General features: G+C 50.5%; 9 protein-coding genes across 9 annotated transcripts; 3 read left to right on the top strand and 6 right to left on the bottom strand.

Annotated features, from left to right (window-relative positions):
• Positions 1-671: 671 nt before the first annotated feature.
• Positions 672-1,265, bottom strand: arp1 (scytalone dehydratase arp1; the record flags this gene model as incomplete). The annotated part of the gene is made up of 3 exons (XM_024829494.1): positions 672-1,073; positions 1,124-1,179; positions 1,226-1,265. 3 exons carry the CDS (start codon positions 1,263-1,265, stop codon positions 672-674), a joined length of 498 nt encoding a protein of 165 aa, XP_024688245.1.
• A 351-nt stretch (positions 1,266-1,616) lies between these two features.
• Positions 1,617-2,696, top strand: arp2 (hydroxynaphthalene reductase arp2). The gene has a single exon (XM_024826453.1). It carries the CDS (start codon positions 1,721-1,723, stop codon positions 2,567-2,569), a length of 849 nt encoding a protein of 282 aa, XP_024688244.1. The 5' UTR covers positions 1,617-1,720; the 3' UTR covers positions 2,570-2,696.
• A 651-nt stretch (positions 2,697-3,347) lies between these two features.
• Positions 3,348-5,056, top strand: ayg1 (heptaketide hydrolyase ayg1). The gene is made up of 5 exons (XM_024826452.1): positions 3,348-3,480; positions 3,527-3,601; positions 3,648-4,390; positions 4,439-4,645; positions 4,706-5,056. Exons 1-5 carry the CDS (start codon positions 3,388-3,390, stop codon positions 4,806-4,808), a joined length of 1,221 nt encoding a protein of 406 aa, XP_024688243.1. The 5' UTR covers positions 3,348-3,387; the 3' UTR covers positions 4,809-5,056.
• A 180-nt stretch (positions 5,057-5,236) lies between these two features.
• abr1 (multicopper oxidase abr1) lies at positions 5,237-7,599 on the bottom strand (the record flags this gene model as incomplete). The annotated part of the gene is made up of 4 exons (XM_024824595.1): positions 5,237-5,617; positions 5,644-6,018; positions 6,141-7,211; positions 7,267-7,599. 4 exons carry the CDS (start codon positions 7,597-7,599, stop codon positions 5,237-5,239), a joined length of 2,160 nt encoding a protein of 719 aa, XP_024688242.1.
• A 444-nt stretch (positions 7,600-8,043) lies between these two features.
• Positions 8,044-10,542, bottom strand: abr2 (laccase abr2). The gene is made up of 7 exons (XM_024831011.1): positions 9,988-10,542; positions 9,878-9,933; positions 9,722-9,832; positions 9,618-9,677; positions 9,397-9,552; positions 9,227-9,349; positions 8,044-9,174 (listed from the first exon to the last, which is right to left on the bottom strand). The coding sequence occupies exons 1-7, from the start codon at positions 10,171-10,173 to the stop codon at positions 8,115-8,117; spliced, it is 1,752 nt and encodes a 583-aa protein (XP_024688241.1). The 5' UTR covers positions 10,174-10,542; the 3' UTR covers positions 8,044-8,114.
• A 1,235-nt stretch (positions 10,543-11,777) lies between these two features.
• On the top strand, positions 11,778-12,717 carry P174DRAFT_448088 (GNAT family N-acetyltransferase). The gene is made up of 2 exons (XM_024828730.1): positions 11,778-12,359; positions 12,430-12,717. The coding sequence occupies exons 1-2, from the start codon at positions 11,794-11,796 to the stop codon at positions 12,485-12,487; spliced, it is 624 nt and encodes a 207-aa protein (XP_024688240.1). The 5' UTR covers positions 11,778-11,793; the 3' UTR covers positions 12,488-12,717.
• An 851-nt stretch (positions 12,718-13,568) lies between these two features.
• Positions 13,569-17,122, bottom strand: P174DRAFT_438091 (ankyrin repeat domain-containing protein). Its single transcript, XM_024826451.1, has 7 exons — positions 17,062-17,122; positions 16,660-16,991; positions 16,403-16,604; positions 16,089-16,208; positions 15,665-16,037; positions 14,444-15,577; positions 13,569-14,417 (listed from the first exon to the last, which is right to left on the bottom strand). Exons 2-7 carry the CDS (start codon positions 16,819-16,821, stop codon positions 13,688-13,690), a joined length of 2,721 nt encoding a protein of 906 aa, XP_024688239.1. The 5' UTR covers positions 16,822-16,991; positions 17,062-17,122; the 3' UTR covers positions 13,569-13,687.
• A 2,798-nt stretch (positions 17,123-19,920) lies between these two features.
• On the bottom strand, positions 19,921-22,497 carry P174DRAFT_509523 (putative C6 finger domain protein). Its single transcript, XM_024831567.1, has 10 exons — positions 22,342-22,497; positions 22,054-22,292; positions 21,820-22,006; positions 21,237-21,774; positions 21,152-21,190; positions 21,054-21,104; positions 20,731-20,987; positions 20,125-20,684; positions 20,010-20,070; positions 19,921-19,937 (listed from the first exon to the last, which is right to left on the bottom strand). The coding sequence occupies exons 1-9, from the start codon at positions 22,401-22,403 to the stop codon at positions 20,036-20,038; spliced, it is 1,968 nt and encodes a 655-aa protein (XP_024688238.1). The 5' UTR covers positions 22,404-22,497; the 3' UTR covers positions 19,921-19,937; positions 20,010-20,035.
• A 108-nt stretch (positions 22,498-22,605) lies between these two features.
• On the bottom strand, positions 22,606-24,082 carry P174DRAFT_509522 (carbon-nitrogen hydrolase family protein). The gene is made up of 5 exons (XM_024831566.1): positions 23,891-24,082; positions 23,349-23,839; positions 23,085-23,297; positions 22,994-23,038; positions 22,606-22,948 (listed from the first exon to the last, which is right to left on the bottom strand). Exons 1-5 carry the CDS (start codon positions 24,036-24,038, stop codon positions 22,772-22,774), a joined length of 1,074 nt encoding a protein of 357 aa, XP_024688237.1. The 5' UTR covers positions 24,039-24,082; the 3' UTR covers positions 22,606-22,771.
• Between the last annotated feature and the right edge of the window lie 36 nt (positions 24,083-24,118).

Below are 24,118 nucleotides of genomic sequence, written 5' to 3'. Positions count from 1 at the left end.
TTTCCCCACGCCCACGTCTCAATGGATGCAGGAGCTGCAAAGTCTGATCGATGTTGCTTTTCTTCCGAAAAGGGAAGCACTGACGGGAATTCAATGTGAGACAGCCACCATTGGGTACCGGTGGAAGCGGAAGTCTGGGACAACAGGGAACGCCGGCGGAGCGCTAGGAGACCCAAGCATTCCAGCCCCCAAGAATGTCCGCATTTGGCAATAACTCGCCCATCTTTCTTGTCTGCTCAGGCCCAGTTGACTACTCTGAGATCACTCCGGTCATGCATTACGTCAATCGCAGACTTTGAACACCGCCGTCCTGCACAGTTTGCCCATTACAATGGGGGCCGGCCGAAGTCAGGCCATCATCAAGATCGATTCTATTCCTGAAACCACTGCCAAGAATTCAGGTTACTCTCGTCGTTTGTAACTGCGATCCCAGATGTAGGGTTGCATTTGTATTGAGGGCACTACATACAGACTCTCGGGGTCAAGACCTTATCCCAGGTCAAACTACGTTGGTCGTGCTTATCCCAAATGCCACAAGATTGACATGCTTTGCGATCTCCCCGCACATTCTGGAAGTAAGATTTGGCCATTATGAGGGAGTTTCAAATGACAAATCTTTGCTGTCTCACATAAAATGGTACTTATGCTAATCCTATCTATGCTCAGACTGATCACTTCGCGGCACGGAAAACATCCTCGAACTGATACTCATTCCACCGCACGGTAGGTTTCAGGCCGGCAAACTTCCACACGCCGTCGACCTTGCGGTAGTAGTGCTCATTGGTGGCATGCCCGTGCCCCTTGAGCTTGACAGTTTGCAAGGTGCTGTCCGTGTAGACCTGATGGGCGGCGCGCAGCTGATGGTGGCCAATGACCTCTGTATCGGAGATTCTCTCCCACCAGGACTCGCCCAGCAGATGCTGGGTCTTGATGGTGGGGTCACCCAAGAAGTCGATGTCGCTAACCATGGCCATGTAGTCTTCAGCAGACATGTCACTCCACTTGCGCAGACCAATCTGCCTGTAGTCGACGGTCAGGGTCGGGGCGATGATGCTTCGAAGTCGATCCCAATCCTACCCTGGGTGAATTTCATTCTCCAGGTTCGCTGGACGTTTGAACTTACCTTGGCGTCATAGCTGTCTGCCCAGTCGAAGAGGACTTTTTTTAGGGCAAGATAGTCTGGCCGGTTAGTCAAGGTCAAACCTGTATCATCGGTGCATCATACCTTGGAATTCGATCGTCAGATTGGGCTTCTTTTCGACCATTGTGATGTTGAGGGTATGTATGAACTGTCTGATCGACTGGTATTTTCGAATCTGAGTAATGAGGACTCGAATTTTAGGTCTCAGTAGCTGATGCGCAGTCATAAATATTAGATCATTACACGGTCAGCATCATGCAAGGAGTAGACCGTCGCAAACAGAGCACAGAGCCATGTGTCTCATGTTGTCCTTGTGTCTATCCTAAAGCATCTCAGCTGGAAGCGGGAATTCGAAAACAGCAACATTCCTGTCTTAGACAATCTCATTGCGCACATTCTTCGGGTGAAACAATGAAGTGCGAATTCGGTAAGGCTTCTTGGCTTATCAATCGTAATTGGGCGCTTAATGCCAATAGATGCAGTCTGTATATAAAGATGATCACAAACCTATAGTGACCATGTACACCTAAACAAACACACTAAACAAACACTTCTACACTATTCCATTCAACCTTCAAAATGGTGAACACAGGAACACATCTCCCTCTCAGCGGCAAGGTCGCCCTAGTGACCGGCGGCGGCCGAGGCATCGGGGCCGGCATTGCCCTCGAACTGGCCCGTCGCGGTGCCTCCGTGGCCATCAACTACGGCCACAGCGCCAAGTCGGCTCAAGAGGTCGTCGAAGCCATCCAGGCCATCGGCAGCCAGGCGGTAGCCATCAAGGCGGACCTGACCTGCGTGCCCAACATCGAGTCGCTCATCAAGCAGGTGGTCAGCCACTTTGGCCGGCTGGACATTGTGGTCTCCAACTCCGGGATGGAGAAGTTCAAGCCCCTGGAGGAGACCACCCTGGAAGACTTCAACGAGGTCTTCGATCTCAACACCCGGGCGCAGATGTTCGTCGCCCGCTACGCCTACGACCACATCCAGCCGGGCGGGCGGGTGATCCTCATGTCCTCGATTGCAGCGGGCCTGGGGGTGCCGGGCCACGCGCTGTACGCGGGCAGCAAGGCGGCCATCGAGGGGTTCACTCGGTGCTTGGCGGCCGATTTTGGGCGCAAGGGGTGCACGGTCAATGCGATAGCGCCGGCGGGGGTCAAGAGCGACATGTGGCGGGAGAACGCATGGCGGTATGCTCCCGGGTGCGACAAGAGTTCGTCGCTGGAGGAGATCGAGACGGCGCTGGCGAGCGGCAGTCCGTTGAAGCGGTGCGGTGTGCCCGAGGACATTGGCAAGGTGGTTTCATTCCTGGCGAGTCCGGATGCGGAATGGGTGAACGGTGAGTTTCTTTCTGGTTCTTTTCCTTCCTTTCTGCCCCGATGCAAGGGTCATGGTGGGGATTGGAATGCTGATCATTTTGCAATCTGAACGAATAGGCCAGATCATCCCTGTCAATGGAGGGGCAAATGTCTGATTTAGACTGCTTGTACGGGGTATGGTTGCATTGAGTAAGATTTGGAATTGTATCGCAGAGCTTTGTCGCATAATGAGTTTACTTTCTTTTTTATACTACTGTACCTAAAGTATAATCTTGCTAAGGCAGGGCAGCTAAGCTAATACGCCTGCCAGCATCTAATTCTTCTCATCGTCCAGTGGTCTGTTCAGGTTCCTGTGCGAGTGGCAAACGTCGATTGACTTTGTATATGGCCTGATACATGGCGCTGTTGGGTTACGTTCGGAGAGACCGAATCTTCCACAACCAGACATGAGTTCCATAATGAATACATCAATGCTCTGAACTATATCGAGACTGCCATGTCATGCTGCATGCTGCGAATTGACTTTTCAGATCCACATGTATGAGCCAAACATTGCACGTCCTTATGTCATGGACTCGACGAATGTAACCCCATACCGGATCCATTTCTGGATAAGACACTCAATTCCACTGTGCAATGCATTCGGCGCATAATTCCAGACCGAGACATTATGCAGCATTGGCATTGGAATTTGATCTATATTTAGATGCCCCCGAAATCAGTCGGTGAGTCTTCCCACTTACTGCATGCGTGCCTCATCACTCGGCCGGATCGAGGATTACCCAAATGGGAAATCTGTATGGCTGGATGCATCTGCGGTTGTCAACCCTTCCACAAAGGGTATAAAGTAGAGGATAGCTGCTTAGAAATCAGTCTGTAAATCATAACCAATCTGTGTCAGAAGCTAAACCACTGCAAGTAGTCAAAATGCCACGCTGGATCCTCGGAGACAAGTTCGATACCGTCTACCCCCACAAGGGCTCGTTGAAGGTCCTGTGGGAGTCGAGATGGAAGTTTGCCGTATGTCTTCCCCTAGAAATCTTAGAATACAGCTAATAGTCGTTAGTGTTCGAGATCCGTCTATCCCTTCCACGACGGCTCCATCGAGGACTTTGAGCCCATCTTCAACCATCTCATCTCGGTAATTTCTACTCCCTCTGATACAAAGAATCCTGCTAACCCGCCAGAAAAACATCAACGACGCCGCCTCAGATGAATACACCCAGGCGTTCCTCCCAACGGCATCCGCCCTCGAGGAAAAAGCCGCGCAGGCCCTCCAAGCCGGCAAAAAAGAGGAGGCCTCAAACCTCCTCTGCCGCGCCGCGGTCGTCTACCGCATCTCCCGCTTCCCCTACGTGGACATCACCAAGCCCAGCTCCATCAAGCGCGTTGCCTTTGAGCGCCAGAAAGAGGCATACCTAAAAGCCACCTCTCTCTGGACCCAGCCCATCCACGAGGTCACAGTGCCTCACACCTACCGCGCCGGCAAGGACGGCGCCCACATCCCCATCTACATCCGAACCCCGGCGGGCGCAGACCAGTCTAACCCCGTCCCCGTCGTGTTGATCATGACCGGGCTGGACGGCTACCGGCCGGACAACAGCCAGCGCACGCACGAGATCCTCGCGCGTGGCTGGGCGGCTGTTATCGCTGAGATCCCCGGCACGGCGGACTGTCCCGCTGACCCGGCGGATCCGGCCTCGCCTGATAGACTGTGGGATAGCGTGCTGAGCTATCTCGATCAACGTCCGGAGCTGAACACGGCCAAGATGGTGGTCTGGGGGTTGAGTGCGGGCGGGTACTATGCTATCCGGGCGGCGCACACGCATCGCGACCGGTTGCTGGGGGCTATTGCGCATGGTCCGGGATGCCACCATTATCTTGATCCAGAGTGGTTGGCTAAGGTCAATGACCATGAGTATCCATTTGAGTACGTCAGTTTCCTCAAGAAGGAGGGTGAAAAGGCTAACAAGATTAGGTTAACCACCGCATGGGCGACCAAGCACGGGTACAAGACCGTCGAGGAGTTCGTAGCCGGCGCACAGAAGAAGTTCTCGCTTGTGGAGACGGGCATCGTCGATCAGCCCAGCTGCCGGCTGCTGCTGTTGAATGGTGTCGATGATGGCGTTGTGCCGATTGAGGATTGCCTGGTGTTGTTCGAGCATGGCTCGCCCAAGGAGGGACGGTATGTTATCTCATCTTCATTTCGTTCTCCTTGTGAATACGGGCATACTGACTTTTGCAGATTCCACAAGGGTCTCCCGCATATGGGATATCCCCACAGTCTTCCTGTTTCCTACGAGTGGTTGGAGCAGGTTCTGGCTGCGCCTTCGAAGACGAAGAACTGATCGAGATGTCAGTAGACTATAAAATTTCGGGCTGTGTCTTTTCGCACTCTACTTAATATAATACGCCCATAGCATTGGCAATACAATGTTGTATTTCAATGGTGACTTCTGTAGTTGTAACCTGGGTCTGCAGGCCTTGGAAGTTCAACGACAGACCTATCTGGTGTTCACACTACGGAGGGTTGACCAGATCCATGCAACCTTTTCACGCGACTTCATAGACAGCTAGCTCCAAAAGTAATAAATACTATGCCCTCTCGCTCATCGAGAGTACTTCAACACTGACAAATCCTACACTCTCTTGTATACACGGTAGTTGACCATTGATGGTTCATACATGTAGATGGTACTCAAGAAGAGCTATTGGCATATCTACCAGAGAATGATATTAAAAAAAGTATTAAGTCAATCTATACACAAGAAAAGAACTAAGACGCACTCGCGTCGCCGCCACTCTCTGCAGTCATGCCATCTCTGTGGCCAGCATTGGTACCGGAAGATTCAACGCGACTACTCTTGCCACCGTAATGCAACTCCGAGTCGATAATTACAGGGCCAGGCGCAACAGGAACGTAGCTAGCGGGATAGCTCTGTGCGTAGTTGTTGGCAGGTGGCGCGGCATTGTTCGGAGCCACTGGATATCCCTGTGCGTAGTTGTTGGCAGGTGGCGCTTCATTGCTCGGAGTCACTGGATACCCCTGTGCGTAGTTATTGGCAGGTGGCTGGACGTTGCTCGGTTGACTCCAGGGTTGTGGAGGCTGCTGAGGAGGAGGAGACGGGCGTGGGTTACCCCAAGGCTGAGGGGAATACTGAGGAGGAGGTGAACCTGACGCACCGCCAGGTTGGGGAGCATCCTGCGGAGGAGGAGAGGGCGGGTGGTGTTCTCTGCAGGAGGCGTATCATTTGGAGGGTGGTTACCACCAGGTTGAGCATCCTGAGGAGGAGATGAGGGCGGGGTGGTGTTCTCTGTGTTCTCTGCGGGAGGCGTGTCATTTGGAGGGGTGTTACCATCAGGCTGAGTATCCTGAGTATCCTGAGGAGGAGATGAGGGCGGGGTGGTGTTCTCTGTGTTCTCTGCAGGAGGCGCATCATTTGGAGGGCTGTTACCACCCGGTGGTGTGCCATAGCTGGGACAGATTTTCTGATGATCCAGTGGCACCGAGATGTCGTGCATCTGCGCCGGGGCTTCGATGAGAGTGCCTGTCAACCCCTTGGTGACGTGCCATTCGATATGGCAGTGGATGAGCCAAACTCGTAGTTCAGGTCAGTATGCATCATCTTCATTGGAGTAAAAGAAAACTTATCTGGGTTATCAGCGCGGAAGCGAAGCACCGCGTGGCCATGGTTCTGCACCATGATGGTATCCCGCTTCACAGGCGTCGAAGAGATATTGGCAAAGTAGCCGTTAAAGTACCCGCCCTCTGGGATCGTGCGCTGCAGGACCTGAAACTGATGGCCGTGCATGTGCCAGGGGTGTAGGTTGCCGTGGTGGTTATTGATAATGATCTCCACGACCTCGCCGTATTGGACCACGAAGGGATTTACTTGGCCATATATCGACTCATCGGAAGACTTCTCTGGGCTTGCCGCCAGCGCGGTGTACATTGTGGGCTCCTCCGGATCGACGTATGCCTGTCCATTGATGGTGTACAGGCTGCGGCCGTCGAGTTCAGTCACGCTGGTGTTGAAGATGATTTGGCGGTCGACCTTGTCGAGGAGAGGCTCATGGTTTGCTGGCACGTAGACGAGATCGTCGACAAAGTCGTTGTTGGGGTCGAGTTCGTGGATGTCTGGTGCCGGAGGAAGCTCCTTCGCTTCGTCATAGACCAGCCATGCCGTCGTGTTAGGGTTGAACCCCTCAGGGATAGCGTGATTCTCATAGATGAACATCATGTTGACGTCCATCGAGTCCCAGATGGCATAGTTCCTGTCGGTGTTGTCCTTGGTCTTGAGAAGGATGCTCATGCGTTGGCCTGTGGCCAGCCGAATCTTCTTGCCTCCCGCAGGGTACGCATCCACCCAGGTGCCGTCCACCTCAACGACACTGATCTCGTGGTCATCAAAGACAATAACGTGGCCGGGCCAGTTGCCCACGCAAATCAGATGGATGAGGTACGTCTTGTTGGGCTCCACACGGAGAGTGGTGGAGTCAACAGCCTCGTTAATCAGAGCTGCCGCTGGCAAGGGTTCATTGATGCCTGCCTGGGTGCCTACGCTTTGGGCCTCGTACTGCTGCAGAAGAACAGACATTTGCTCGTGGTAATGGTCGGTCAGAGTCAGGGTAAACTCGTCGTCGTAGGCAAATGGCGGCGAGGGATCCCGCACGATGAACGGACCCCGCAGTCCGTCGGGATACTGGCCCATTTCGTGCGAGTGATACCAATAAGTGCCGGTTTGGTTGGCCTTTTCTCATCAGTATAAAACAGTAACAATCGTCATGGCGGGGGCCGAGACTTACATCGAATTCATAGCGCATGCTGCTTCCCGGAGGCAACGCACACTGCGTCACCTGGTTTGAGCCATCCATAGTTCCTGTCATGTATTGACGGAAGCCATGCCAGTGAATTCCCGTCGACTGATTCCCCAGACCATTGTGCACATCGACAATGAGGTGGTCGCCCAGGTCGGCATTGACAATCGGACAGGGCCACTCGTTGTTGATCCCTATCATAGGACGGCCAAAGCCATCGGGCGCTGCCCAGACCCAGGTGATGTTCCAATCGAGATGGATATCCTTGGCCGTGGTGAAGCCGACGAGCCAGGAGAGAAGGAGAGCCCTTGAATGGAACATGGTGTACTGCGGGCTATGTCGATGGCTGGTCGTGTGAGGAGAGACTTCTACTGAACCCATCGAGACGATATGGGGAAGCTAATAAAGTTATTTCGAGGTCAATGAACACGGAAAATTGTAAACAAAAACAACTATGGACTAACACTGAGATCGGAGTAGTACGATGCAAGGGGGCTTAGACGAGGAATGCAAGGGGCCAGGACATCCGAATGCAGTAATCTTTGGGGTCTTTGGATGCGAGAACCCAATGATCATGACTCTCCCATGTACGGAGTAGAAAGAAGGGATAGGACGAGTGCAATTCCCCTGTTGATTATTCCTTGATGCAAGCGGAATGCCCTGATCAGTATGAGATCAACAAAGGATATATGCGCCACATTATAACCTATCGGAGTCAAATTCTATCTTCATCTACATTCCCAGACTCTAGAAATGACGTATGAGGTAAACAAATATTGAATATTATGCAATGAATCTATGTACCGAAGATTCATAAGGGTATCCGCTCCTGGCAATCACTTAGGAGTAATCATGTTTGCATGCACCTCGGGCCACACATCCACTCCGTCCATCAGAATCAGTCCCATTCCCGACTGCAGATGAGTTGTCATATGGCAGTGCAACAGGAACGGACCCGGATTCTCGACATGGTACCGGATAGCAGTCCACGTCTCTCCACGCGGCGAGGTAGTAAACGTATCTCTGTAGATCGGCGTCTTTAAGAAACTCTGCGGGCTCGCCTCCTTGGCTTCTTTGATCGATGTCCAGTTGAACTTGCCCTGGCCCGTTCCCAGGAGGAAGCCTTTATTGGAATGCTTGTGCAGAGGGTGAGGAGGCTGGACTGGGGTAATTTCGCCGACAACCAGCTGGAAGACAATGTCAACCCAAGTATTGTTGCGGGTCGTGATCTTGAGCGCGTCCGCAAACTCGGGCGCTTCAGGACTCAGAATGGCTGGCGGCGATGCAGCAAGGTTGTTAGGCAGGAAGGTTGCTCCGTCCAGCGACCACTCCCAAGAGGAGTTGGTGCGGCCGAGCCTCAGGATGTGGAAGTCATCCGGCTCGGAAGCAGGACTGATGGCCGGGTACGGAGGCAGATTGTTTGTATTCAGCGCAATGACCTCGGCGCTGGTGTTACGGCTTCCGTAGTCAATGTACGGCTGGGATGGGCGCTGACTGGTCTGGCCGCCCTCGTAGGTCACTGTCGCAAATCCGGAGACTATCTGGTTGCCGGCGTCGTTTGCCGCGCGCATCTTGTAGTTGGCCGGTTCCTTGTCCAGCTTGACCATGACCGAGTACCGCTCGCCGTTGTATAGCTTCACACTGTGCGCCAGCTGCGGCTCAATGTACCGGCCGTCCACCTCGTACACATACATGGGATGTTCGTCGATGGAAACGACCAGCACCTTGAGACTGGCTGCACTGATGAAGTGGAAACTTGCCCATTGGTGTCTGGCATCCACTGTGAAGATTGTCTCCTGCGTGGTGCTTGGATGGCAGCCCTCATTCATGCCGGGTGGGACCTTGTCAGGGTGATGTTCCCAGTCGCCTTGGATGGGAAGCACAAATGGCAGGCATCTTTTGCAGTCAGCATTATATCGGATCTGTGATATGCAATGGATTGACCCACCCCTTGTCAGTCAACGTGCTGTTGATGATGGCCATTGCCGGTGGCGGGACCATCTTGGTCATTTCCTCGGGGTCATGGCAGAACACCGAGCCGCGGCCGTTGATGAGAACGCTATCGGAGCAGCTGATATGGTCAGTTATATCCGGAGGAATGAGGCTTGTCAGACACACAAGATATCGTATCCGGTCTCCTCCAATGCCTTCATGTACTCTTTGCCGGTCAGATGATCCCAGTCTGACAGCATGACCAGTTTGCCGTTGCGCTCGGCTTGTTTCATGGCCTGAATATCGGCCGGATCGTTGGAGATCATTGAAAATGGGGAATCTCTGTTAGGTGAAGGTCTAATCTCTCGTTAATATAAGTCTTGTCTTGCCTTGTGTTGAGATCTCACCTGATATGAACCGGTCCGTATAGTCCGTCCATAATTTCAGCCTTATCATGAGCATGGTACCTGAGACGTTAGCTTTGAAGATACGGGTTTAGAGATAAGCTCACCAATAAGTCCCATAAGTCTCTGCTCGCCACTGGTAAGTGTAGGATTGGCCGGGCTGAATCGCCCATTGGGAGAGGCCAGCAACTCCGTCAGCCCACGGGGTGTTCTTCTGTCTATATCACGTCAGAAAAGTCATCCCCTGGCAGCGAAGTACTTACTCAATGCCGTGAAAGTGAATGGATGTGTTGAATGGCAAGTGGTTGGTGACATCAATCTACCAAATCAGTATGCCTGCTCTTTAGATGCTGCAATGCTGCCTATTACTTACAATCGCCTCGTCGCCCTCGTTGAGAATAATCGCGGGACCGGGAAACTGACCATTGACAAAGATCATCTCCCGGCTGACACCATTCGGACTGCCAGTTTCCCATGTCAAGTCAAGGGAATAGTGCACCGTGGCTGCTTGGGCGATCACAGCGACACCCAGCAAGGAAGCTGATTGATACCATATCATTTTGTCGACGATGAATAAACTGAAGACAAACAAGACAACCGAGACATCTGCTCAAGCTGATCCATCTTTTTATGATACAATTCAACAATATGACACATACTTCCCGTTTCCAAGGCAATGTCTGAAAACAGACTGCCAATCACGACGTTATTGCGAGCAGCGCCGGCAGACCCCCTACATTCTCCCCCTTACATAAGGTACAATCAAATGTCCCAGAGTACATACGCTGTGGGAAGGGATCATCGATGCCAGATCTGCTATTGTATTGTTGTTATTATTGAAAGTTCTGATTCTCTCAGCCTCCGTTGATCATCGGGGACGTTCCCGGCAGATTGTCCACCCCTTGGCAGGCTGGGGCTGATTATCTTGGACTCCGTATTATTCTAGAATCTAGGGCAAGTGATCTTCCGTTCTCGATTGTGACTGTGAGACATGAGCGATAGACTGATTATCCGCAAGCTTCGAAGTCCAGCCGAAAGCTTGAGTGGTCAAATTCATGGCGAGGCCAGCTTCTGATGTATACGGTCTGTGACTCAGAATTCAAATCTACAGTAAAGCACTGGCTGTGGTTATGATCACTAAATATATCATAGTGGAACTGTAATTGAATGCAATATATGAGGATGGTATGAATGAGTTCATGCGACCTTATGGCCGCTGAATATATATATATCCTCTCAGCGGTAACTTTAGCATAATGTACATCAGATAGGAACAACCTCTCATATTAAACTCATTTACTAGGCCCACTTGTCCTGTTGCATATTTAGAAACAATTCAGAAACAGACGGCAACTCTAAAAAAATAGACTCTGAGTTAATGTTGTCAATTTCAGATGCGTTCGGTTGTGGTGACATCAGGAGTATATCATTCTAGAGCTATTGCCACTGCCACACATAAAATGCGCCTCAACGACCATGCGTTATTTTTCAAATACTCCCAAACATAACAAAAAGCTGTTAGTTCAAGCGTATTGAAATTCCGATATCAACATGAGCGAACCCATAGACGGCGACAGTACGTATGGCTCCTACGACGCCCAAGCATCTACCAACTATGGTGTCCGGGGAACCAGACAGCTCAAGAACAGAAACAACATAAACAAACCCATAAGAAAAGAATACTATGCATCCGGAATCAACGACATCGGCTGGTGGTACGACTACGACTACAAATCACCTGGTCTTGGCCTGGGAGACTATACAACTTCCGCCACGGACGCACCGGTCGAGAGATCCACGGCTGAAGCTTCTCAGGATAGGAGCGAGAAATAGAAGTCTCAATGCGATATAGCTGGAACAGGTTCAACATAGGGAGAGAAGCAGAAGGATGTATATTTAGGCATGTACATGCTACCTATGCGGCTAGAATTGATTGTATACGAGTATATATTCAGCCCAGACGACTTCAATGCTATTCAACTAACAGAGCGAGAAAAGAAGCGGACTATAAACGAGACGCATGGATAAGTCGTATCATATAAACAACCATTATTAAGCTAAACGAAAACAACACGAGCCCGGCAGCCTGCAGCCAATGACTCATATCATCCCGCCCAAGTCTAATCCGTAGCATCATATTTCCCTTTCCCTCCTGACATCAAAGAATCTACAATGACAAATGACAATGTCCATCCAAATCAGAGAAGCCACTCAGGATGACATCTCCCAAATCCACACTATCTACAGCTTCTACGTGCGCAAGTCAGTCGCCACATTCCTTCGACATCCTCCTCCCCTTGAATCCCTTATCTCCTCTTTCCGAGACATTCAATCCCGCGGATTACCCTATCGCGTTGCGATCGACACAACCGGCAAAGTCCTAGGGTACGGCTACCTCGCCCCGTTTAACAGCACACGGATGTCCTACGCGCCGACAGTCGAGGTATCTCTGTACGTCCACCCGGAATATACATCGAAAGGCGTGGGGAGCCGTCTACTTTTGTCTATTCTGGAGTCTGTCGAGTCGGAAGAAGGAGTTTGGCACCGTGCCTGCGAACATAAGGAGTACGAAACGCACGTAGAGCTCATTCCAGAGGGCGAGGGCCGAGTGCGTAGTATCATCGCCTGTATGTCGGTTGACACTACCGGGAAGGAGAATGGCGAGGGTTTGCGAAGGTGGTATGAACAACGTGGGTTTGTGGAGAGAGGGCGACTGAAGAATGTGGGATTTAAGAAGGGACGATGGTATGATGACTTATGTATTTCTGCTAGCTTGTTTACTGACATGAGAAAAATTGATACGGTCTATCTGCAGTACAGTGTTTGTCGTGATGGTAACCGCTGAGACTTATTGTCAATATGCTGTTGATTAGATCATCTGGAGTCATACCTGATTATTTATACAGGATCTAGCCCATCACTTGAGGGATTCAACTTGAAATTCAACTCATATCAAGGTGACTGAGGAAGACGTTCCTCAGTGTTGGTGGGGAGAAGATGAGAATGATAAGAGGGCGATGAGATGAGAGAGGAAGAAGTGAAAGGCTGGTGGTATCACACATAAAAAGCCGCGAGTAAAGAAGAGTGAATGTAGGATATTCACAGAATTAAGTCACATCACCTTTTTTTGAGGCATATTCCAGAATTCACTATTGTATAGGGTGATCCTGTTCGAATCTAGAGAGCTCTGGCTCTTATCACTTTCAGAGACGGCAAGGCAAAGCAGAATGATCCAGTGTCTCTACAAGTCAGTCAACGTTCATGGGTACTACCTGTTTCTACTCTACTATATATCCCGACGGCCTATAGCAGTCGGTAGCTCTGCAGGATTGAGTAGTTTGGCGCCCTTTATATGATATCCTAGTATGCTATTTCATTATACTGAGCCTGCATAGCCTTGCTTGCAAAAAGAGTGTTGCCTTTCACAGCATACATTGCGTCTGTGTATTTCAACTAAGTGATCTGATTAATGTAGCTCTGGATATCCTTGATCTTTATTATTATAGTAATATTCTTTTTTTAATGCCTGTATTTACCAGCGCATAATTCAGCTTCACACAGTTCATAAATATTATTTTACTTGTTCTCATGGCTGGCGCGCACAAGGTTAACATAGAAGACAGCCTTGAAGGGAGCAGAGTAAAGTAGCTAGTGTTATTAATGTTAAAAGTCAGCCCAGGGCATATGCCAGTAGCTGCTAAACTAGGACAGTCAGGTTCTTTCTGATAGCCAGGGTATGGCATATGTTCTGTTGTAGATAAAAGGCAAATCCAATGCAGTGCCTCCCTGTTTCTGCCTCCCGCTCGGGGAACAGCTAAAGGGACGGTGGCGTTGTTTGATTGTTCAAATGAGCTTATGCCGCCGATCATCGCGGTGGACGTGGGTCTGGGAGATGGATATTCTCACTTTGGATATCTGCCACGTTCATGGTTGCTGGATTGGTTTGTATGGTCATGACTGTGTTTACCTTTATTATTTATCAAGAATACTAGGTTAGCGCTACTGGGACAACTAAAAGTAGTAGAAACACAAGGGAATAGCTAATATCTAAGATTCCAGAAAAAATGCCTTGTCTACTTCCTCGCAGTAGAGGTCGTCTCGTCATTCTCCAGCTGCAACTTGCGTTCCCAGTCTCTAAACGCGCCTTTATTTACGACTCGAAGCAGATCAGCTGTGTCCATCCGTTCCCGGTGCTCCCCCATCATCTTCACTGGGACTTTTTTCTTCAAGTCGGCGCCATACGGAATGAGCAGGTCTACTGCTTCTTGCGATGCGCTGATAATGGCATAATGCAGTGGTGTCCATCCCCAATCATCTACCGCTTGAGCGTCAGCTCCATGTTGAAGAAGTATCTTTATCCGGCTCGGCTTCCCGCTCTTCGACGCAAGATGCAGTGGGGTGACATTCTCCATCGCACGAACATCAACTGAAGCCCCGTACTGTAGGAGAAGCCGTATAGCATCGTCTACTTTCTCTGGGTAGTAGGTGCTTTCTCTCGGGTCTTTCATATCACAGACAGGGCTTAAGACGAATTGAGTGACATTGAACTCCTTTTTAAGATACCAAGGTAACCAGCGCTCAACGCTACGCTGCACCCATTCATCATTGCAGGCGGTATGCAATGGTCTCTTGCCTTCTGTGGTTTGAATGTTCGGGTCCAGTCCCATCTGTATCAGGGCTTCCATTGCTTTGATATGTGCGCATCTAGCCGCTAAATGGAGTGCTGTTTGCCCATTACCTGATTCCCCGTCGAGATGCGCCCCGTTTTGCACAAGCAGCATAATTGTCGCACCAATCTCGTAACTAGGGTGACCACCCCCAAGATCAACGCGTGGAGTGGGCTATCGCCGCGCGCGTCAGTTACTCTGACATTCCCGCCTAGATCCAGTGCGAGCTGGATACTCTCCGCGTTTCCGGAACGGCAGGCTAAATGGAATGGGGTGGTCTCGTTGATAGCAGCGTTGATACCCCCGTACTGCGCAACAAGAGATTGGAATGCATTCCCGTGACCGTGCTTTGCGGCTGCATGAAGAAGCAGATGCGCATGGCTCTCATGGTCTAGGACGCCATCTCCGTCCATTCTATCCAGCATCCTCTCAATGATCCCTTCAGGAGCGAACGTCATTGCAAAAGCAAAAGCTTTAGCCTCCAGGGGTGCTCCGTTGTCGAAAAGGAGGGTCATTATTTGGATATCTTTCCTTTCAACGGCAGAAGAGAGGCAACTGCACAGCTGGTCTTTCCGGCTGGCAAATACGCCAAGAGCCAGTAGGTCACTCAGCACTGCAATGTTTCCTTGGTCAGTAGCCATAGATAGAATCTCAATCTCGTCCCAGCCGCGCCAGGCCGGATCGAGTTTCTTGGTGGACGCCAGGATCTTCTGCATTGATGAGAGATCACCAGTGAGAGCGGCTCTCTCGATAGCGTCGTGAGCGTTGAAAGTTCCATACCGGAGCTTGCTAGCGAGGGAGTGAGTCCAGCTTTTCAAGGCGCGTTTGTTTTTAGGTGCTGAGCTAGTGGTGGTGTCTGTTTTGTCTGTTTCGAGCTGTTGCGAGCTGTCGGAAAGGCGGCGAGTCAAGTCTGAAGGAGGTCTGAGAGATGGACTGCCATTGCGATTCCTGATGGTCATTATACTCTCGTCCCCGCCGTTGGTTGCATGCCCATCTTGTTCAATGTGTCGGGCATAGCTAACCGCTTGACCGGCCTCGTCTGGGATTGAGTCGACATTGACTCGACCAGCCTTGACGGCATTCAGTAGCCATTGTTGGATATATTCCCTCTGCTCGGATACAATACTCGGAGATAACCCGGCCTTGACCAAGTCCGAACATATATCACTCCAACTTTCCACATCGGAAAGCGAAGCTCGAGACAGCTGACTCGAAAGAGAAGACAAGTTCTCATCGCCGCTATTGAGCATCTCTATTACTTCATCCAGCCTTTGAGTTAAGTCGTTCATGGAACGCCTATCGAACCATACCGTCAGCGAACCCGGTACCGAGTAAGATTATGGGTTTGCGTGAAAGTGTTCACCATCAGGGAGCCAATTATACCTTGTCAGATCCTGATTTAGAGTGCTTATTAGTTCAATACTACCTTGGAGGTCCGCTTTGAGAGTCTCCATCCCGTAGAATTCCTCCCGGGAGCTGTTGCTGTTCCAGTGCGCTCGACCCCTCTGCGGAGTATTCCGGTAAATGTCGATCACGGATTGGAAGGATCGGAGCGTTCGGCAGCACTTGCTCAAGACCTCCATAATTTTGTCCGTGTTGTCAGTTGAAAATGTGTCAGTTTCGAGTCGATCCTTAAGGCTGCGGACGCCGATAAACAGACGGGAGACATCCGTTGCGGCGTCAGCGAAGGCGGCCGCTTGTGACTGTTCGCATAATTGGTAGACTTGCCATGCGAGATCTGGGACGTCTGCGAAGCCTAGAGATTTGGGTTAAAGACTGAGTGTTGCATTTGAGGAAAAGAACTTACGGGGTCCTGTGCTTCTCGGCAATAGGTTACCGTGGCTTATCACCCCAGGATCCAGTTGTTGTAGCAGGATGCTAGATAGATCAACGCCACCCTGGGAGGCTAAATTCTTCATAGGTACATCTATATAGAGGCACAACAGAAATCAGAAGAGTCCGCGTTGGATAATAACAGACGATACGCATTTTTTTTTTTTTTTTTTTCTTTTTTGCCAATGATTGCAGACATTGTAATAAGGGACAACGTTGGCAGCCTGATCCCTACCGGCGGGTTGGGGAAAACATATCCCATTGTCGGTTTCGATCTCAGCTACTTACCGGATCTTGCAATCTGCCCGGCCTTCGGGACTAGGGCATCTGCACAGAGCATTTGCAGGTTCCGTTCCACCTTTCGATAGTTATCCTTATCTGCCTGGACGGTCATGTCGAAGCGGCATATGTTGCTGTGATCTGCGTTAATCCGAAGCTGCGTCTCGCGTTTACCAGGGAGTCCCAGAACAGCAGAGTCGAAGGGTACAATCTAGAAGAAATGTCAACATTATGACCGGGGAGCTCACAAATGGGGGCCCACATACATCACCAACTCCCTCATAGCACGAGAGAATCTTGTATTGTTCCAGCTGGTGTCGGAAGGACTCAGTGAGCAGGTCCGAGAATAGTGTTCCGCCTTCTAAGATCTCTATGATCTTGGATGTTTGATTCAAGGGCATCGACCGGGCAATCCTGGCACAAGCCATGCCGAGCCCAATCTGCATGTTCCTCGAAGGTCCCGAGTGCGGCGTACCGAAGAAGACCAATGCGGAGCTAGTCAGGAGTCAGCTTAAAAGCTTGCATAAAACAAAGGGCTGCTGTACGTCGCTTCCTTGATGCCCCTATATTTCTCGTTGGCCCATGCATTGACGAGAGCCTGTGAGACGAATGTCAGCTAAACACCTTGCTCTATTGTGATCCCCAGTGTGAGCGGATTATCACTCTACCTGCTTGATCAGAATTCCACCTAAACTGTGCCCGATCAAAATAAGCGGAGTGCTGCCATCCTGGACACTCCCGTCAGAAGGGACTGTCCATAAATATTCGGTTCAAGTATACGAAGGCTCCCACCATCTGCCATCGCTCGCCATATATTTCGTCCAGCAACTGATTCGCCTCTCTCACGAAGCTATCCTTAGCGGCGCCAAATACGGGACTCGAATTATATTCATATAAGTAGATACGGGCATTAGGCTGGGCCTTTGGAAAAGAGTCTCTAAGCCACAGACACCCTGCGTCATCGAGTGGCTTGCGCCAGGTATTGAATGCATGATCAGTGGAGTTTATGGGATTAAGACCATGAACCGCAACGATACTACAGCGACCGCAATATCAGCTTAAGCTTGGGACGAGTTAAATTTGGGGTTCATTACTCTATTGCAGGTGTTCCGTTGCCGTGTGGGCCGGTGCCCGGAGCAAGCAAGCGGAGGGACTATCGTTGAGCAAACTCAGTGAGTATACTTGTGGGATATAAGCGCAAGAGGATATAATTAACATAGATATACCATGATAAGTAAGTCTCACGATGTTGAAAGTATGGGATAGCAGGGCGCGTCTTACCCCGGAGGAGAGAAGGGATGGATTTCAGGTTGGATTCAGAGCGGGCATCAGATGGTTAAGAAAACTCGCTCACCACTGGGCACAATTTAACTAATGCAAGATGTCAGGGCGCACATGATTGCATTAGGGGTCACCAATTATAGCTATCACCACACTACTGCAACGCTTGACCGGGGTGGAAGTCCTTGGCGCCGTACATGACTCCTGAAAAGGTTCTCTGGAAGATAATGGCGATAGCTAGTGAGTCCATCCAAAACCACTAACCAATACGGGCGGCCGGGGAACATGGGGAGGAGGGGGGTTTCTAGTCGTACATGCTAATCACTCTCCTGTCAGTTCTGGGCAAGGGCTTTGAGCGTTTAATAACTCGAAACATACCACGGCCTTTGAATACACACACATACACACAAAGTATTTGCCTGTTACATTAGATTCAGGTTGGAATAAGCACAAACAACCATAGGGTGCGGGAAACGGGGCTTCCCGGCCGCTCAGCCGTACTTAAGCCACATGGAACCGCACGGTCAAATCTCCAAAAGTCCTAGGCTCCAGTTTTTCTCTGAAGCCAAGACGTAAGGCTAGGTGTGGGTGATATGGGTGCAATCTCTAATATCTCAAGCACATGACATCGCATGATCATGATTGACAAGGACACTGACTGGTGGAGGAACACCATCGCCTGGCGGCTTCCCATGAATACATCATAGATTACCAGAATGAGCAGGAATCCCAGGAAATACTCTATGTCTTAAGGAGCTGGCGCCTGCGACGTACAACAAACATGATGACCAGGCGGCCAAAAGCAGGACACTGTACGTCCAACCCTAACTTATCTTTTATATAACAAGCAACCCAAAGGATGCAAGCAGAGATGGAACTCAACTTGATGCTGAACACAGTTCTGGCCTATCTGATACCTGGAGGCATGTTTATCAGTTAATGCGGTGTCGCGACAAGGAAGAGTGCTAAAAATGCTATGAGTATGGCCTTGACGCATATGCTTCTTTTGTGCTCTATGATCTATGATCATGGATATGTGCATACAATCACAGGAAGGATGACTGGTTGGTCAGGTGAGGTAGCCTTGCAGGATGTGAGGCTGATTGTCCCTCTTCCTCCCCCAACCCGAGACATCCTCAATTTACTCCCTATACGCCTTTTAAATTACTTCGACAGATGAATTGTTCACTTCTAGGCTTAAACTCCTCTAGTTCTCCTGATGGCGATGATGGCTTCCCTCGCGCCTGATGAGTACACCATTGCGTGGTCTGCGCCTTGCCTCTGGAGGCGGCAGCGGCCCGCGCCATGCTCAACAAGACCCACAACCCACCTCGACAATCTACTACTGATCCCAAGGCCTATGAATTTGGTGGACTAAGCGGGCATTACATAGTCATTGCCTACCTACCAGCTGGCATGTATGGAACTGTGTCTGCTGCGGCTGTCGTATCTTACATGTGTTTAACATTCCCTCAGCTTCAGTTTGGACTGATGGAGAATTAGAGGGGGTGTCCCAGGGAAATATAATGACATTTGATTAGGCGATGTAGTTGTCAGCAAACCAGGCTCAAATCACAGTAGGGTAATATAGTATGACTATAGCAAAGCAGTTGAAGGTGGAAAATTAGAGCCAACAGGCACCTCAACCAAACCACCACAGACGCTTTTAACACATATAAGTCAACTTGCGGCAAGACAGATGATTAGAGGGAGGATGCCGTTTCAAAAACAGTGTGGGAAGTACTAGAACAAAACCCCAAATTAAAAGATAGATTTTCACTCCCAAAAAAGCATACAGAGTTTCTTTTCTGTTCTCATATCCCCATGTTGACAAGGAATATACTTGCGAAAAGTGCAATAAAGAGTAATTAGTTAAACAACCACTGCATGGCACAAGTTACTATATATCCACTATAGGTTGGTTGCCTCCGGGGATCAGGTGGTGAAGGACTTATTAAACGCCGTCTAGTATTAATATCAAATGCCATCTAGTATCGATGTCGAATGTCACCTAGTATTGATATTAAATGCCATCTAGTATTGTGGTGAGATGTAATCATTGTAAAAAAAACCAAAAGTTCCTTATGTACAAATAGTCGCCGTAGGAATAGCAGTATAGGGGAGTAAGAGAGAAGACTTACCTACTACTAGAGTTGCATAACCAAACCGCTAAAATCGAATCCGACCCTCACCGAACTCGCCGCGGTGAGGGTTCGGTTCCTAGCCTAGGGAATCACATAGTTTTGGTTTCCCTACCCCAAAACTCGAAACCATTTGGTTAGTCCGTTGGTTACAGTTTTTGGGGTTTTATCAGATTAGGTTAACCAAAGCTCACTGTTTCACTAATTTCTAGGATTTCTCTCAACCCTCCAAAAATGCCCAATGCGATACCTCCTCTAACCTGGTCAGCAAACAATATAGCCAAGAAATGAAAGAAGAAACAAACTCACCCTTCATCCCCTGCAACGCCTCCGCCGCAACCGCGTAATTCGCCAGGATCTTCGCAACAAGCTTGAGATTCTGCTGCAACTCATTCAGAAACCCCCTGAGCGACAGGCCCTTGGCAGACACCGAGTCCTCGGAACTATTGGCATGTTTAGCCCGCGCCTTGAGATACAGCATCAGCATCGCATAGCTCGCCTGCATTACGCAGCAGGCGAAGGTCGGCATCGCTCGAGGAACCTCTACACGGGAGGCAGTTGACAGATACGGAGGCAGGGTCAGGGGAATGGTATGGTCTGGATTCGGGTAGGGGAGGTTATCAACCAGGGTGACGATGTTTAGCGCAGACTGAAGACATATCTTGGATGATTCATGCGAGGAGAAAGGGAACGAAAGATCGGGAAGGTCAGATTTCATGATCGACGGAAGGGGGATATCTTCCGGGGGCGAGGGGATGGCGGATTCCCCAGGCTCGACGCCACAGCATTCGGGCTGGAGATCACAGTGGCGCTTGCGGAAAACGGGGACATCCGAGAAGGCGCAGAATCGATGGACCTTGATGCGAGCACTGAGATGGTCAGCAAAACAGACTATAAGAAAGCTGAGTGGCGTACCTATGTAGCTTGATCTCCGCAATCTGGTTGATGGTCCGTGAGGCGATCTTCTCCGGTGAGTCCAAGGGAGAAATCGTCGTGGACAAGGAGGACTGTCTGCAGAGAAGAAGAAGGACCGTGATTTGATGGTCTAGTTCTGTCATTCGGCTCGAGATCCAGGACGCTTTGAACCGAGATTTGACGGTCTGGTCGAGATCGTGGACAAACGTGGTGGCCTCGAGGATTGTCTGCTGCGCCTCAATGAGGAGTTTCCATCCCTGCAATCAACAGGATGAATTAACCAATCTTTAACGTATGATATGTGATCAAGAAGGAGTTCCCACCTCGGGATACGGCGTCACAAAGCGCGGATCGTACAAGTTGAATGCAGCCGGCTATGACGATCAGAAACTTGATCCTCGGAAGAATCAGGATAACCTACCATCCCGCTGGCTATCGAGCCTTGACAGACAGTCAAATACTACAATCGTTAGCCTGAGTCATATACTTCAAGAACAGTCACAGACAGTAATCCACCAAGCTCTCCGACGCGCCTCGGCGTACTCGTCGTCCTCGACCACCTCATGCAACGACATGCTCATCGCAGCTGTCAAGGCCTGGCCAGCCCGATTGCACATCTTCCTGATATTTCCACGTTGGGCATATTCATAAACACTCAGGAGTACAAGTGCCATAACAGCCTCGAGTGGCACTGGTACTTTCGGATGGAAGGGCTGCCGGGACATCATCGGGGCCCCATCGCTAAGCGCTCTGGACGGGTCAGACGAGGAGTCTAGTAACTCTAGATCCGCCTCTACTGCTTCGAGAGCCGACTGTGCAAGACTATGGGCCACGTTCCGTCGAAGCCGCGTATACTCCGGCGTTGACGGTTGCTTGATCCCGGGGTGCGGGATGAGAACGAGAATGGCAGAGATGGCCAAGCTTAGCGGACTGTACGGTCGGAATGGCGAATTTTCATTCAGTGGACGATTGTAGACCGGGAGCTGTTCCGGAGGAGGTAGGATAGGATAGTAGAGATGGATGAAGACGTAGTAAGCATCGAGTCTGACTGGTCAGTAGCTGTCGCGACGGATTATGGAGGTGGCGTACATGTCCTCATCGCTACCGTATACTTGCAACAGATCCGAGACAGACTCATCACCTTCAGAGAAAAGAGGATTCCCATTCTCGACCCCGAAGATATGGTCAAATATGTGTTCCATCTCGGCCACCGAGCTTTCGATGCTGCGTAGTCCTGCACCCGGTTTCCCTAGACTCATAAAATGATCAAGGAGGTCTGATCTGTTAGTGACTAGAAAGTCAGGCGTAACGTGACAAATGTACCATCCTCATTGTTTGAATTCCATATTCCCTCTGCACTAGGGGTTGACTCCTGCGGAATCTCATCCTTCCCATCTACAGTCCGTACTGTGGAGGATGACGACAGTCTGCTCTTGCTCTTGCGCTTGTTGCGAGGAACTCTCGCTCCCCCTCGCTTACTGGGAACATAGCAGCATGTTCTCTCCCGAGAGATGCAATTCGTGCATTTCTCCTGACCATCGCATCGGATCCGTGATGCGCGACTATATCAGTTATCAGCTGTCGCTCTACACAGGGGGTTAGGTGGATTACCACGCCAGACAAGCAACCTTGACCGGTGGACGGCGGGATGTTCGGCGTACGGGAGTGGTCATGGTGATTTGCGATGATCATTAGAAAGAGAAAGCAGATGCCGTTTGAAATTGCTGCGAGGTGTTTGCTCGAGGCAAAATTTGAAGAGATCCCGTGTGCAAACCCCGAGAGCAGACACCGAGCAAAACCCTTATGGCCGCATCTTATATTAGTATTGATAACTTAGGATCGTATGACGTGGGGAGAAATGGAAATCTGTTTTTTGGAGATTGATAAAACATTTTCTAGTATTGATTCGGAATCTGTAACTATAACATTTGGCTTACCATAGCCAGATAGGCAGTAACATGCAGACTTCCGACGCCAGTCTACATTATATCGACGGATAGAACAAATAAAAAGAGCGGAGAGTCTCAACAAACAACAATGTTCACTTCTCATCCTCAGTTTCCTGGCTCACGGCCGCCAAAGGCGCCGACAGTCCAACCCGGTCCACCGTACGAGTATACGCAACTCCCCCGTTCACGCGGTCTTCATGAACAACCAGATCCTTCCGGTTGGTGTCAACCAGCAAACGGATCAGGTCCGGACGCATGTAGTGACCACCCTGGGATACATTAGCTTCGTTCATTTATTCAGTGCCAGAACTTACAAAGTCAGCGAGTGCCTTGGGGAGATGGCATTCGTCCAGATCAATCTATCAAATTAGTTTCTCGAAGTCCACCAGGAACTGTTATGCTTACGTCGACAAACAGAAGGCCTTGAAAATCCTTGTCAGGATGCGCGACGAGATTCTGTCCGTCTGGACCAAAGATCCGACCATGGCCGTTGTAGATATGAGGGTCTTCCAGCTCCTTGCCTGGGGGCGTGTTGAGCTTGATTCCCTCGGCGGTGATGGTCTGCCATGGGGCCAGAGTGAAGGTGCCCGTTTCGATGGCATACGCGGGCGTGACCAGCTGGGCAGCAGTCAGTTGGGAGAAGGAATACCCAGAGTGAACATTGCTTACGTCTGCATTCGCCTCGGCCACATTCGTAAACGGATCCGGGTACTTCAGCGTCTCCTTGCCCGGATAGAGCGGCCAGGCGGCGACATGCACCTGTTCGCCCAGCGAGACTGCATACGCCTTCATGAACGGGTTCATGTTCTCCCAGCAATTCAGGTGGCCGACGCGGCCGATTTCCGTCTGCGTCACCGACTCGGTCGTGTCGCCGGTGCCATCGCCAAAGACCAAGCGCTCGACGTGGGTGGCCCGGATCTTGCGGCGGTGGTTGAGGATATCGCCGGTGGGAGAGATCAGGACCTGCGTAGTGTACAGACTTGCAAGGTCAACCTCGGAGTAGCCCAGGGAGACGTAGATCTTGTTGGTGCGGGCAGCGTTGCGGATGCGGCGCATCTCCTCCGAGTCCGAGGGGAGGCTGCTCTCCCTGTACTTCTTTAGCAGAGGCAGACTTTCCTGGTAATTGACCTTCCAGGCCCAATACGGGTAGCCAGGGATCCCTGTAGAGTTGGTAATCAGTACAGCCGAGAAATACGAAGAGGGTTACTTACATAGTTCAGGGAAAGCGATGAATTTGCAGCCCGCTTTGCCGGCTTCGTCAATCCAGTGGACGGTACGGCGGACAGACTCCTCGAGGTCGAACCAGCCTGGCTCAGCGTTGACTGCTGCGGCCTTGTACTTCTTCAAGATGGGTGCCATGGTGCGAAGTATATGATCCTGTTCTGGTAATTGTTTTTGGTCTTGTGGATTGATATGAAAGGAAAAGAGTCAAGTCTCGG

This window comes from Aspergillus novofumigatus, assembly GCF_002847465.1.
Source record: "Aspergillus novofumigatus IBT 16806 chromosome Unknown P174scaffold_1, whole genome shotgun sequence".
Classification (NCBI taxonomy): domain Eukaryota; kingdom Fungi; phylum Ascomycota; class Eurotiomycetes; order Eurotiales; family Aspergillaceae; genus Aspergillus; species Aspergillus novofumigatus.
The sequence above is the reverse complement of the archived record's forward strand: the minus strand, read 5'-3'. Positions and strand labels throughout refer to the sequence as shown.